The sequence below is a fragment of the Rhyacophila brunnea genome, unplaced genomic scaffold, assembly GCF_057557595.1.
Source record: "Rhyacophila brunnea isolate RB1 unplaced genomic scaffold, BYU_Rbru_1.0 scaffold_5, whole genome shotgun sequence".
In the NCBI taxonomy this organism is placed as follows: domain Eukaryota; kingdom Metazoa; phylum Arthropoda; class Insecta; order Trichoptera; family Rhyacophilidae; genus Rhyacophila; species Rhyacophila brunnea.
In genome coordinates this window covers 32,502,787-32,517,950 of record NW_028233170.1, presented here as the reverse complement: position 1 = coordinate 32,517,950, position 15,164 = coordinate 32,502,787, and the positions used below count along the sequence as shown (strand labels likewise).

Genomic DNA, 15,164 nt, shown 5'->3' with positions numbered 1-15,164 from the left:
TGAAAGGCCGGAGGTATTTCAGACGCAAAGAGAGCGTGCTGAGCGTACTGCCCGAGATTCGGATTCTGGCGCCGAGCATGGAACGCGGCTTGGATTTAGAATCGCCCCTCCCTTCACCTACAATGCTATACAAGCCCACGCTCGCCAGACAATCAAGCGTCTACTCCATTCCCTCCACAAGGTTTTGCCGAAAGCATTTACATTATTGAGAATCGTTATAGCAAAGCTTTTTCTGTTGTCCTAAGCGTGAGAATGAGACAAAAATATTAAAATACTATTCAAATTCTTTTCTTTTTAATCATTCCCCCTTTTTGAAAAATCAGAGATCAAATTAATAATGGTAGAAATTGTAGACGTTCCTTAAAATTTGTTTAGATATATTTCATTGTAAAAAGTAAGGTCACATCTTTATCCCTATTAGAGTTCAAAAGTAAATACTTACAAAAACATTTAAAATTCACATATACTTAAGTATTTAATACATCAATCTCTAAAAAAATGTTAATCAAATTTATTCTTGAATTTGACTTAGGGTTCTCATTCTCATGACTTCAAAATTTCGTAATCATTTTTGTAAATATCGTACGTATTTCTGTGCTGCATTTTTTTTTTCATAAATAAATACAACTACCTACTATAAAATTTTCATGCATTAATGCAAATTATTCTCTTCTTTAATATACCATATATGATAAAAAATATAATTCTCATTTTATAAACCTATTGACACTCGTCTACACAGACATGAATAATAAGTTTTGCTACAATTATCTCATATTGAGTGTATGCATGAAGCTTTCAACCGATGTGGCACCTGTACCATAGCATCTTACTCCAACATTCCTCTTCTTTTCTTTTTATTTATCAATTATTTATACCACACTAAATTCTTTACATTTTCATACTAAATTTTCATTACCTTTATTCAATTTTTTAATCTTTTTTTGACATCCCAATTTTATACATCATTCTTAAATTGTTCATACACTAACCCTGCATGACACCGCTTTTCTTGTTAAAATAATACCCTTTTCTTGAAATGTTTTAATAATAATTCAAAATACTTTTTTTAATTCACATATTTTTATTCAAAAAATTTCCATTGATATATTGTCATTTTTGTACTGTTATTTTGAAGATTTAAATGAAAAACTTACAATAATGACATCTATATTAAATATTACGATCTTTATCTTTTCATTCAGTTTATTTTTGTTCTGTCAATATTTTAATATCTGTTGTAAAAATGGCTTACTGTTTATTTTAATGTGTTTCAAATTTTTAATACGCGTTTGCACGTTTCGACAGCGAGTCCTCAACGCCCATGGAAGAATACGATGACGAGACTTTTGCATCGGATCAACCGACAATATTCCGATTCTGTTTCGCTGCCTGGTATGCGATAATCGCACACACCGACATCGTGTGCTACTTCATGATATTCCTTAACCAGGTAAACAATTATGTTCGCTGACAACTTCGACGCTTAACTGACCCGTTCTACTTTTATAAACTTCAGAATTATGGTGACTTGAAAAATTTGTCTTACTGAACACATGTTTGTACATAATGATGTCCATAAATAATATTTTTCAACAATATAATTTCAATAATTACAAGATAAAAAGAACTTTTTATATACCACGTTTTTAAATTTTCTGTTGAATCATATAAACTTGACAATTCTATGTATTATTAAATACTTTTTTTTGTACTTGATAGAAATACTGAATAAATATAGAATACTGAAATGTCATTTTGACATTTCATATTGATTTCCATAGTAACGCACATATATATTAATAATTTAGTTGCTAGGACCCCCTTAGCAACCAATAATATTGTTTTATTTTTAAGGAATTTTTTCCGAAACATACAAAACAGAATTAACTGAAAATTAATTCAATTCTGCTTAAAGATGGCCAAAAGTTTCAAATGTCTAGCTAGTCAGGAAGTTAGTTAAAAATCTTCAATCGTCCAATACAAATCTTGGACAAACAAGAAAAAATTTGCACTGGACACACAAGAAAAAATCTGTACCGGACAAACAAGAATACGAGCTAATAAAAACGTGGTAAAAAATAAAATACCATAGACCTCTTCAATGACATATAACTTACTATTTTTAAAGGTGTTTGCTAAAGTGAACCCATTTTTAAAATACGTGGTCAATTCTATATCTTCGATAATATCTTTTATGTTATTTGACAATCTGAAGCATGTGACGGTTTTTGTTTCAGATACAATCGGCAACTATTTTATCACTACCTTTACCGTTGATGGTATTTTTATGGGGAACTCTATCAATTCCACGTCCCACTAAAACATTCTGGGTCACCATCATCGCCTATACTGAGGTTTGTATTATAAGTTCATTGCCTTGCATACATATATCACGTGATACTGTTTTATTGCCTCAATAACTGAGTTTTATTTTCAGGTTATCGTGTTGGTAAAATGCATGTTCCAATACGAAATTCTTCCGTGGAATCAAGACGTGATTACCAGCAACATGCCTTTCAGCGCTCCGCGAATCATCGGAGTAGAGAGAAAGCACAATTACGCCCTCTACGATCTCATCTTACTCCTGCTTGTCTTTTTCCATCGGTAAGCCCATGCCATAGTATGTTTATATAAAAGCGTGCTACTTGACATATTCACAGTGAATAATGTTCATGTTTTGTTTAGGTTCATGCTGATATCGCTCGGCCTGTGGAAGACTGTCAGCACTACGCCGACGGCGGAGGTGATGGAAGACGGAACGTATCCAATATCCCCGAGTCAGTTGACTCAAATAAAAGAAGGACAGGGATTAAGCATCGGCCAGATGTTTGCCAAACAGCACGCTGAGTAATACCACTTTTATATTTTGCTGATCGATAAACTTTTAATCTGGAAATATTTATTTATTATTAATATTTTCATATTACTATTCCTCCAGGAAACTCGAAGCGAAAAGGGCTGAAGAAGAAACCATATCCAGCCTTAAAACTCGTCTTTCTATGGTGGGAGATGATGAAAACAGCGGGGAACCGTCCAGCGGAAAGGCTTCATCAACTTCACAGAGAACGGACACCAAACCGAGTCCCAAAAATTCAGACTTGGGTAAAGGATCTCCGGAAGCTTCCACCAAATCAATCGATAAAGTCAACGACCAGAGCGAGAATGACGTGGAGAACGATGAAAAAGCTCTCGTTCCTGCCACCGACCCTGATGATGATTTAGAGAAGAAAAACGAATTTATGAGAGCCATCAGGGTATCTGTTTTGGATGATCCGTACAAGAGCTTCCCCGGAGTTATTAAGCTATCGTAAGTATCGCATATCATTTGTAATTAATTTGATTAATTAGAATTACTAAGAGTATTTAAATTATTGTATTGTTTCTATTTACAGAACTCTGAAATACGGTGAACCCATCAAGAACTTTTGCACTCGCATTCTTGACCCGACATCTCGCGTCAAAGCCGACGTGTACGCTTACATGTTTATGTGTGACTTCTTCAATTTCATGGTGGTGATCTTCGGCTTTTCAGCATTCGGGGTAATCACAATATTTCATTATAGTTGGAGGTCTCGCAGGTCAAAACAAACTCGATTAACACAAATTCATTTAGATACTATTAATTTATAATATTTTCAGACGCAACAAGGCGATGGTGGCGTCCAAGCTTACTTGGAAGATAACAAAGTGCCAATACCGTTCCTCGTAATGCTCATCTTGCAGTTTGGGCTGATTGTCATCGACCGCGCATTATTTTTGCGCAAATTTATTCTGGGAAAGATACTCTTCCAACTGTGCCTAATCATCGGAGTGCACATTTGGATGTTTTTCATTCTGCCTGCCGTCACTGAAAGGTTAGTAAAAATCTTAGCAACATCGAAGGTACTAAGCCAAAAGGGCATATGGTGAAAATGAGTCATTTATAGGGTAAAATTAATATCATCCACACCATAATAAAAGTGTGACAGCAAGATTTATTCTATATTAAAGTTACTTGGCACAGTAATTAGTGAATAAAATTCTTGCTCTCTTGGTTGCCTGTTGGTTTAACTGTCGATATAGATTTTTAGCATGACAGCTATTTTATGTAAATCGTAATATTTTCTCATCCATATAATATTATTCTGTTTATTCAGGAGTTTCAATGCTCTCATGCCACCTCCCCTGTGGTACATGGTGAAATGTATCTACCTGCTGCTGTCCGCTTACCAGATCAGGTGTGGCTACCCTTCTCGGATTCTCGGCAACTTCCTCTGTAAAGGCTACAATTACGTCAACATGTTTCTATTTAAAGGGTATGTATTATTGTTCTTCCTGATGTAATCTCCATATTGTGTTACATTTTAGTGCGCACTAAATTTTATGTTAATTATCAATGATAATAGTATTTTGATTGATGTCCTATTTCATTTAAGGTTTATGCTTATACCGTTTTTGTTCGAGCTGAGAGCTTTGATGGATTGGATTTGGACTGACACTTCGATGACTCTCATGGATTGGCTTAAAATGGAAGACATTTTTGCAAATATATTCCAGTTGAAGGTGAATAATACATAATCATTTAACATCGACTGTTATAGAAATAAAATTTTCATATAGATTTTTAAATATTGATTTTTATCATTTACACTTTACAGTGTTCCCGCCATGTTGAAAGCGAATATCCTCAGCCGAGAGGTGAAAAGAAGAAACCGGTGGCAAAATACCTTATGGGCGGATCGGTGCTGGCGTTCATCATCGCCATTATCTGGTTTCCGCTGGTGCTGTTCGCTTTTGGCAACACTGTCGGCGAACCGAACCCTCCGTTTGACGTGACTGTTAAATTACGAATGGGTCCCTATCTGCCCATCTACACCATGTCTGCGCAGACCAACAATATCGAATTGTAAATATTATAACAAATTAACCAATTAATTGAGGCATCTATTTTCAAAAACCGATAAGTCACACATATCACTAAAATCTAACAAAATTTAAAATGTGACAAAAACCGATTATTTAAAAATGATATTATAAATAAAATGTTGATATGTTCAATTTTATGTTATCAGTTAATTGATAGAAATTTACATATTTTTCTAATTTGGAAATAAAATACGATGAAAAAAAGTTAGTTATGTTAAAACCAACCAATTACGCGTGACATCCAAAAATGTTATTTACCACATTAATATTGAAATGTGGAGTTATTGGTTTTTGATGATGAACATCTCAGTTACTTGAGCATATTTAGCGTTTTACTAAAACATGCCTGTAAAAGATTTAATGTATCAAAATTAATGTAAGATTAAAAGTAATATGTATTATTATGTACATATTAATATTACTCTCAACTAATTATCCGTGCAGATTTAACTAGCTTAGTTAATCAATCTGTTTAAAGTTTGTGCAAAAAGTACTACAAAATATTTTGCATGACTACTACTCTTAAGTATATGAAGATACCTCTTTATTTTGTCAATTTACTTTTGTTTGTACGTTTTTCATTGCTTTGAATATAAAAATATTTTTTAATTCCTCTCAGATTTACCGAACGTCAATGGGACATGTTGAACTACGTGTACAAGAAAGATCGAATTGCTCAAACGTTTTTTTCGAACTACGTTTTCGACGATGTAGCAGCTGTGATACTGAACGGCAACTCGACAAATATTTGGGGCATATCTCCACCGGACATAGACAGGCTACGCGCGGATGTGGCTTCCAGTGAGTAAAATATATGTACATATTTTTTTATATCAAACAATAGAAAAGTGTTCAACACTCGAATCAACTGTATAAATTGCTTCTCATGTTTTATTATTTTTTAAATCATGTTTTATTTACAGATGACTCACTGAATATAAAGTTTTCTTACATCATATCACACAAAACAAACAGTAAAGACAATCCTCCCACTATTGAGGAAGAGGTAGATGTCGCCTTGGAACCTTTCGTTAATGGGTCGAGAAATCCTCAAAGAGACATTTTAATTAACATGTTACAAGGAAAGAATGTATCCGAATGGTAAGGATTATTTTACATTGATTGACCTAGTATTCCTTATGTTGTAGACAGGAAGTAGACGGGTCTAATGCGTCTCTATGCTCTCTTTCACAGACAATGTTTAGTCGTGCCTGTTGTATCATATTGTCCAAGTCCCGCTATAGTGTCAGGCCTTAGCACAAAACTGTGAACTTCAATCGTAGTATTAAATAAATGGTAACTTTTTTACGATTTTTCATATTGCATATTTGCAATCAAAAATCTTCTTTTACAGCGAACAGATTACCCATTTGCATTCGAAGATAATCAGTAACTAGCACTACCATTGTAACTCGCAATTGAGTGCCGCGGCCTGAATATAGTCATCTTTGGTATGGTCTCGTCCGGTGCCCCATCCAATTTCTTTTTGTTTCCTACCCAAACTAACGAACCTTTAATTTGGTACATTTACAGTGGGATTTCAATTGTGAAATCCTAGACGATTTCATGATCCTAAAATGGAGAATCCGGGGATTTGGTATTAGTTACATTAGTTTTTGTCGAAAATATCTTTTTCGTGGACAATTAATATAACTTGATGAAATTGACAGTTTCTAAATACAAAAATATACTACAATCAATAGAAATAATATTAATCGAAGATAATATGATAAAAAAGATTTTTATCATATTATCTTTGTAAGATTTTGCGAAAAAAAGTTATTCTAATTACGGCGATTACATATGATCACATCACGTGCTAGCATGGCAACAAATTTAGTCTATGGCTTCGCCATTCCACAGAATATTTTGAATGATCACTATCTCTATAAATTCAATGACGGAGAATGCCAACACTAACGTATTAGTATTTTGAATTATTATTCATGCTAATTTCAATTAATTTTAACAGTTTCTATGTCTGCATATATGTTAAAATTAATTACGATATTGCATCCATAGATAATATTTTGAACAGAACCCAACCATTAGACTATAGATAATAGATGTAAACACCAGACATATATAATAATTTAATAGAAAATCCACGGAGAAAACCACTAAAAACGAAGAAGTTGCGATTTTGACGTGAGTCGAAAATGTGTAGGCATGTAGAAAATAATAAAAAAGTTCATTGAGTCATGCGGTTGCCGATGTAGTGTCGCTAAGTCGTAGTGACGCGTGAGGTGTCCTCATTGTTGTTCTGGCAATTTCGGCAGATTTTGCTAACTGACAATGTTCGTTTAAAAGTTCAAAATGTGCTACAGGATGGGAGCATCAGTCTGATGATATTTTAAATACCAAGAAAAACGACATTTTAATTCACACACTTCTCTCCCGTAGCGGCAGCTTACTGTGGATAGCACATAATGTGATCATGATGTATTTGAAGCATTATTGGCATCTACTAGTATTCCATGTCCAATGAGTCTGAATCATTGTAGTGTACACTAATTTTATTGACATTTAATTTCTAGGCTTGTGGTGAAAACTATTCTGCCTAAATTCATAAAAGTATTCAACAAGGGAACTGCCAAAGCCGTTCATCAACTCATGGAAACCCTACCGAGTGAGTATAAAATATACATTCATTCCACATCTCAAAATCATGCTCAATTTTACATCTTTTCAAATTTATATTTACAGTGTTACATTGCAAACTCTTTGCTTTATTCTCATATTGTATGTTTTTACATATTTTAGCCACCGACGATTCAATGTACCGCAGTGTTTCACTCAAACTGACGCACGGCGGAACAGAAACAGGGGGCGTCATGTGGTGGGAGGTGAAGGAACTATGCGACGATGAGAATTATAGGAAGACCCTCAAGCATCTACCGTTTGTTAATTGCGCCCAACTCGTGATGTATACGTTCAATGATAAGCTCTTCCCCAAAACACTCAACTTTATTTCCGGTAGTGGGTAAGGAATACTATTCTGATTTTAATTCATTTCTTATTAATAATTATTGTCATGTGGTATTATTTGTGCCACTTTATGCATTGACGGATCAAATGACAAATTCTAAGAAATTACTCATGAATTATCTAACTGCCAGAAAAACTTTCTGATTAAATAGATTTAAAAAATATGTATTAACTAATTATAGTAAAGCTCACTTAAGCTAGCGCTACAGACCATTTAGATCCATGGCCGACTGCTCAACTGTCCTCCAGAATCTCTATCCCATGCTCTCTCTGTACAGTCAGTCGGATACACTCAGTATATTTGAATGAAGTAACCAAAATTTTTGTAGATTTCTAGACGAGACTATTATTATAATATAATCATGTATATACTTTTTTGACATAAACGACTCTTAAGTTTTTAAGCCAAAAGGGACGAAAGGGATATTTAGTTTGATTATTTAGAATATCATTCTCGGCATCCCAAAGATTAGCAAGATGTTATTTCATGATGAAGTTACATCTTGTTTTTTGGTATGGTAGTTAGTGAATAATAATAATGATAGAACCAATAAAATTCTTTGTCATGTTAAGTTGCAAATTGTGTCGATATGTATATTGAAACTTTTGATGACCTTTTGGGTGTTAATGTGTCTGATCAGTAAGGACAAAATAGGCTAAGTGAACAGCAGTGATATCTAATGCTTGATGCATCCACAGTCATCAAAGAATATTTATGAAATACTTGGCAGGCAATGCATTAATATAATACCATTTTTTTTCTTGTTCCACAGCATTATTGGATTGTACACCACGTTTGTGTTTGTCGCATCTCGACTGCTGCGAGGCTTCTTCGCCGACATTTGCTTCAAGATCATGTTTGATGACTTGCCAAATGTTGACAGAGTTCTACAGCTTTGCCTGGATATTTATTTGGTAAGATGAAGCTTATTTCAGTAGCACAAAAATCATCAGTATTTTGATAACGTGCCCGCGATGCAGTAGTGACAGCACGTCCATTTTTAAACTCTCGGTTCACGGTATCGAAACAATAAACAAAATGATAGTATCATAAACTGCATTAAATAAATTCTACAGGTGTTTTTTTAAGTTGATTGCTATTTCAGTAATAACACCATTGTCAAGACAAGAAAAATACCTACTTGGAAACCATTTAAAAAAAAAAAATACTTTTCCTGTAGGTCATTAAATAATATCGAATGAAATGATTGCAGTTTCGTGATTAGTATTCTCAATCCTTACCCCGGCCCGGGTTCGGTGAAATCATATGAAATTTTTCCCAGTTTCTATTTTACATTTTTGTTAATGAAAAAATAAACCATAAAATTATATAACATTTTTTTCATTTCCGACCATGTCCGATCCTAATAAGATCATATGGGCCTCCACAGAGTGGAGGTTTGTATTAACAGATTTTGTTTTTACGAGAAATGGATGTCAGCCACATGCTCAACCTATTAGGTCCATACTCGTACACAAATTGAAAAACAATATGTGTACTTGTCAGACCCAGGATTCGAACCTGGGAACCACAACGCTATAAGCCGACAGTAAAATGATAAATATTGTTATGAAAATGTACACGAACAGATAGAAAATTTAATATACATGACATTGACAAAAAATCGTGAGTTAACTTGACCATAGTTTGACAGTACAGGCGGACCTCAACTTTCGCACATTTAAAAAAAATTGTTTTTTTTAAAACATCGCGCTTTGGGGTAAAGATATTCCCCTCCCGCTCACTCACAAGCAAGTGCATTTCTTGCATCACTTGCATCCTGCTCGCACCCGTCACTTTGCTTGTGAGCTAGCTAGGATAGGTTTAGTCTTGCGCAGGAGCACATGCAGGCTTGTGCGTTTTGCTAATTTGATTCATTTGAAATATTTCACCTTAAAGATTTATAAACAAGAGTGAGAAACAGAAAAACTGCAGTGTTGATACGAACAAAGAGAAATCAAGGACTTATAAACTTCACATGACGTTCTGATGCGGTGAATCTTTTGCTTCAATCAGACGTTCGTATGATACAAACAGGTCTACTACGATATGTTCAATTTTGAAAAATAAAAATAAAATTAAGGAATACGTTCAAAATTGTGGAAATATATCTTTAAAGGTTGTTTCCAAAAGACACGACATAGTTATGGATGAAATGGAAAAATATTTGTCATCATGGATCGACGACCATTTCAATTATTCAAGCGAAGGCTCTTAGTATGCACAAAGATTGGAAGGCTAGATTAAAAGAAGATTGTAACACGATTTTTCAAGCAAGTAACGGTTGGTTTATATTAAATTCACTGGAGAATCGGCTGATGCGGATAAAGATGCTGCAAAAGAATTTATTTCCTCATTATCCAAAATTATTGAAGATGGAGAATATTCCTCTAGCCAAATATTTAATGTAGATGACACAGGTTTATTTTGGAAAAAAATGCCTAGTCGTACATTCTTATCTAAGGAAGAATCAGTTGCCCCTGGGCATAAACCTTCTAAACACCGATTGACATTGCTTCTTGGTGGAAACTTGGCTGGTGATTTAAAATTGATGCCAATGTTAATTTATCAACCAGAAAATACCAGAGCATTGAAAGGGAATGATAAAGAATTGCTTCCAGTAATCAAATAAAAAAGCCTGGGTTTACTGCGTTAATATTAAAAGATTGATTCACTTTACATTTCGTGCCAGCAGTTAAGCAATATTGTAAAGTTAATGATTAACCATTTAAAATATTTTATTTAAAATAAGAAAAAGAAGAGTGGCAAACAGTTAACTCTTGATAACTTTTTAAGGGAAACACCCGCAAACCCCACTTAAACATGTCTCTTAAACATCTTATATTTACTTGATAAATAAATATTTCAAAATACCTACACACAATTTAATTTTTTTTTACTTCCCTCTACTTTTGAACATTCAACATTCGCACACCTTTTCAGGAACCAATTATGTGCGAAAGTCGAGGTCCTCCTGTATATACAAATATTAAGCTAACTCGCTGTCACTTCCGGGTTCAAACCAACTAATAGAATGGATATAATTTTCTCACCTAGTCAGAAAATGAATTTATAAAGAGTTAAATCACAATTTTCATATATTTCATATAATATATTGATCATTACCAATGTGTAATCAACTATTAATTGCTTTTTTTCTGTTATAGGTAAGGGAATCTGGTGAACTGTGTCTTGAAGAGGATCTATTTGCCAAGCTAGTCTTCCTCTACAGATCTCCAGAAACGATGATTAAATGGACCCGACCCAAAGATGAAGAACCGGATGACAATAACGAGCAAGCGCAGAGTTAATTATACACAATCTGTTGATTTTCAAGATGCGGATGCCATCATCCGATTCCTGAACTCATCCCGCGTGCGTTATGAAAACATCACAGAGCTTGTGCTATGTTTTTACATGTGAAAAGTGCGGTACGTCTATGGTTGAGCTCACGAAACCTGACATTTTAATCTTATATTCTGACATATAAGTATTTAAAATATACTCAAATATAAACTTTGAACATTGATTTTCAAAAACGTCATCTTAAACAAAATAACTACATATTTTGTTGTGTGCTATGTCTAATACATTTATTACCTTTGATACTTTTAATGCACAATTACGTCTCATGACATAGTTTTAATCACATTTTTGATACATACATGCTGTCATCTTTTAAATTTATTTATTTTATATTATAAAAAGTATGCAAAATATTTATTTGGATATCTTCATTGTCTTTCACGTACTGATGATAATTATTTTGTATAAATGTATCCATACCAATTTACTTCCTATAATAAATACTATGTGCACAAATAGTATAAAAAATGTTAGATATTATAATTCTGTATATTTATATGTGCCACACCTCTTATAGTACTTATATATTTTAATATATTCGTTATCATACTACTTCTATGAAATATACAATTTGATATCACCCATAGGTAAATATTCTATATGTAAAATGTTCTTAAATTCTTTGCCACGGTCACCCATGCATTTATTGCCGAGCTAGAGAAAGGATAAAAGGATATCATGTTAAGTGTAAAGATGTATTGTTGAATACAAAATAAATTTATAATATCTACCTCTATAAATATAGAATTTTTAATTTTGTAATTCCTTTGTTGTAAGTGCATTTATTTATACTAATAAAATGAAATTGTACAAATATATTTGTTTTCTTTAAACCGCTTCTTGACGCGTTGCCGTCGGGCGCAATGTTTCTAAACTGTGGTACATGAAGGAAATGAAGGGGTGTTTGGTTTAACTTTTTATTTATAAAAATATTTGACTATCGTCATTCTAGTATTGGTTTTGTGAAGCTCCATTTTTGGCGAATTTGACTTTTTGAAACACATTGAAATCATTAAAAAACAGACTTTCAAAAATGTCCAAGAAACCACGGTACAAAACAATCATTCGGTATTGGTTTTTCAAATGTGTGGCCCAAACGACACCGAGGGTTGTTATACGGATACCGCCCCCTCTAATACGTGATTGGTCAACGGATCGCTTATCTTTATCTAATATTAGCGTTGTCCAGTTTTACTGACTACGTCCTCATTACACATTTATTTGATTACTTTCTAATTTTTATATTAATTTTGTGAGTTTTTTAAAATTATGATAAAGTTTAGCTAATAAAATATATAATAGGAAATTCATCACCAGTTCGTCTGAAATTCGCTTAAGAGGGGACGTGCGCCGCGTAGGTCAAAATGGAGGTTTTATGCTATTTTCAAAGCATGATCCTGGACATTCCTTAAACGTTGTAGATAATCTATTTATATAATTTTGAAGCCTTATTATCCTTTATATTTATTTTAAACATTTGATGACTGCATAAAGTATTTTTATCATATAAAATAGTATTCTTTTAAACCTCTCGATCTAATGTTTTAGAATATAGTCATATTTCAGTACATCCATGTGCATGTTAAGATTTTTTATATTTATTAATTTTTAAAAGCATTTATAAAACCATTGGTAAAATTTATCTCGACATTATTATAGTAAAATATTTACGATAAAAAATTATATTGATAATCTCTGTGTTCCCAAATTTGACAAGAATTAGGCATTTTATTATTCAAAAAATGGGCAAGATTTACACATTTTAAGATAATTCTGAAGATACTGATTATAAGCTATGTCTTTGACCATTCAAATGTGTTAAACATTCTACGAATAATGTTTGCTTTATAATAATTATTGGCCTAAAAAAAAATATTATCTTGATGTTGATCGGTTTCAAAATAAAATTAAATTATAATTTAAATAAACAGACTTTTTGAATAGTTATTTTGTTGGATACTAGCTAACGTATTCATACGATTTTAAACACGATCTATCGTTTTTAACACATTCGCAGACACATATTAGCTAAAACATGTTGGTGATATTATGACAAATAAATTTTTTTAAATTTTCAATGTAGATATATAGAAATGAGATAAGTCTTAAGATACGACACTATCTGATGGAAATATCTTCACACCGTGACACAACATCGCTATAGGATTGGTTTGTCGAATATCCGTTTTTGTCGAAATCGACCTTTTAATGCAGAATGTTTTTTTGTATCTAAATGGACCAGAACCATCCTTTTCTTTAAATTACTTTGTAATGGTAATGAATACATCATTCATATGCTGTAAATGTATGATATCTCCATGTATTTAAATATAGGATTATGAAATTTGTTTTTCGTCTCCTGAACATTTGGTCTATTCGACAAACCAATCCTACAGCGACGACAAGTAGATAGGGAACATAGTGTTTTAATCCAAAATATACCCGTCGTGTCGTATTACGTTGTATAGTACAGGACGTCTATAGACGTTTTGTCATATCACACTTAAAAAACGATGTCTATAGATGTCGTGTCCGCGAATGTGACAAATCAATAAATTATATGTGTACCCCGGAGGCATAGGACATCATGTCCATTTTGACAACTTTACAGGAGAGCATAAAAACGATTTTTTTTGTGTTTTTTTAATATGTTTTTGAAATAAAACGCATTTGTTTAACTTTTTATTTTATTTATTTGTTCAATTAAACCTACGAAGATGTTAAGAAATGAAAAATTTAAAAAAAATGTATAAAACAATTTATAATGGACATGATGTCCTGTCCCTCTAAGTATACATAACATTGTAGAAATATTGGACATGATGGAGGAATTTAAGAATAATATAGTAAACGAAATATAATTTTATTGTACTTCTGAAATAAAAAAAAATATTTACAATATTCCACCAAAGAGTTAAAATGATTCATTGTCATCAGGAATGTCACATTCAGGATAATCATGAGAATTGGCCCCATGTTTTAATTTTTTATAAAAATCATGACCATATGAAGGCTTCTTCTTCGGCCATATCCGCCTCTTAGCTGGAGCATATGGACACCACGTGGCGCCTCCAAGAGTCGCTCGCCAGTCATTTTGTATCGTTCCAGGTCAAACCAGCATCCCGCAGCGCCGCCATATACACTATACATGGTATTTAGCGGCCTTCCAGGACGCCGGAATCCGGTTGCCTTGAAGACCAGGCAAGCCCGGTTGAAATTCTCTTCTGGCATCCGCAGCACGTGGCCGAGCCAGGTCCAACGCCGCCTTTTCACTCTCAGCGTGATGATTGGTGCGCTCTCGTATCTACTCGTTGCTCCTAAAGTCATACTACAGCACACCTGCACACCAAGTATCCGTCGCAATCTGTTTCTGGTATCTGTTTTCGAAGCTCAGAATAAGGTTGCTCTGAACCTTCGTAAGGTGCCATGATTCGCTACCGTAAAGCAGCACCGTCAGAATGCAAGCGTCGAATAGGCGGCATTTGGTTTTGACCGACTACAATCGTGAGTCCCAGACATTCCGCATCGAGTTGAATGTTGCTACAGCCATTCCCATTCGGGTAGCGAGCGCGAGCACTCTCTCCAAAATGCCATCTCCCGTGATGTGTACCCCTCAGGTATTTAAAGCTGTCGACGCTCTCGATATTTTTCCTGTCGCTAATCAGAGGGAAATCTGGATCAGGACAGGTGCTGTTGCAGGTTTTCTTTGTGTTGATTTTCAAACCAATGCGAGACGAGTTGTCATGCAACATGTCGATTATCTCCAGAATGCCCTCGAATGAGTTGTCGAATAGGACACTATACCATTATACTTTTTTATTATTAATGGGTGTGGAGTATGACAATATCGATGATTACTTGTTTAGTCTTGTATGTTATGCAAAGGGTATTTTCTTCTTTT

The 15,164-nt window shown here is 33.7% G+C and overlaps 1 protein-coding gene across 6 annotated transcripts in view; it reads left to right on the top strand.

Moving 5' to 3' along the window:
- Piezo (piezo type mechanosensitive ion channel component) overlaps positions 1-12,074 on the top strand; it is a 152,302-nt gene extending 140,228 nt beyond the window's left edge. For all 6 annotated transcript variants that reach the window (XM_085956047.1, XM_085956045.1, XM_085956044.1 and 3 more), the window contains 16 exons: positions 1,309-1,453; positions 2,241-2,357; positions 2,441-2,607; positions 2,689-2,850; positions 2,942-3,310; positions 3,396-3,543; positions 3,643-3,857; positions 4,140-4,298; positions 4,419-4,545; positions 4,641-4,888; positions 5,528-5,709; positions 5,832-6,009; positions 7,446-7,537; positions 7,672-7,891; positions 8,670-8,811; positions 11,065-12,074. In XM_085956047.1, the coding sequence (XP_085812173.1) occupies positions 1,309-1,453; positions 2,241-2,357; positions 2,441-2,607; positions 2,689-2,850; positions 2,942-3,310; positions 3,396-3,543; positions 3,643-3,857; positions 4,140-4,298; positions 4,419-4,545; positions 4,641-4,888; positions 5,528-5,709; positions 5,832-6,009; positions 7,446-7,537; positions 7,672-7,891; positions 8,670-8,811; positions 11,065-11,208 (2,815 nt within the window). In that variant the 3' untranslated portion in view covers positions 11,209-12,074. The remainder of the gene's footprint in view (positions 1-1,308; positions 1,454-2,240; positions 2,358-2,440; positions 2,608-2,688; positions 2,851-2,941; positions 3,311-3,395; positions 3,544-3,642; positions 3,858-4,139; positions 4,299-4,418; positions 4,546-4,640; positions 4,889-5,527; positions 5,710-5,831; positions 6,010-7,445; positions 7,538-7,671; positions 7,892-8,669; positions 8,812-11,064) is intronic.
- Positions 12,075-15,164: the final 3,090 nt, after the last annotated feature.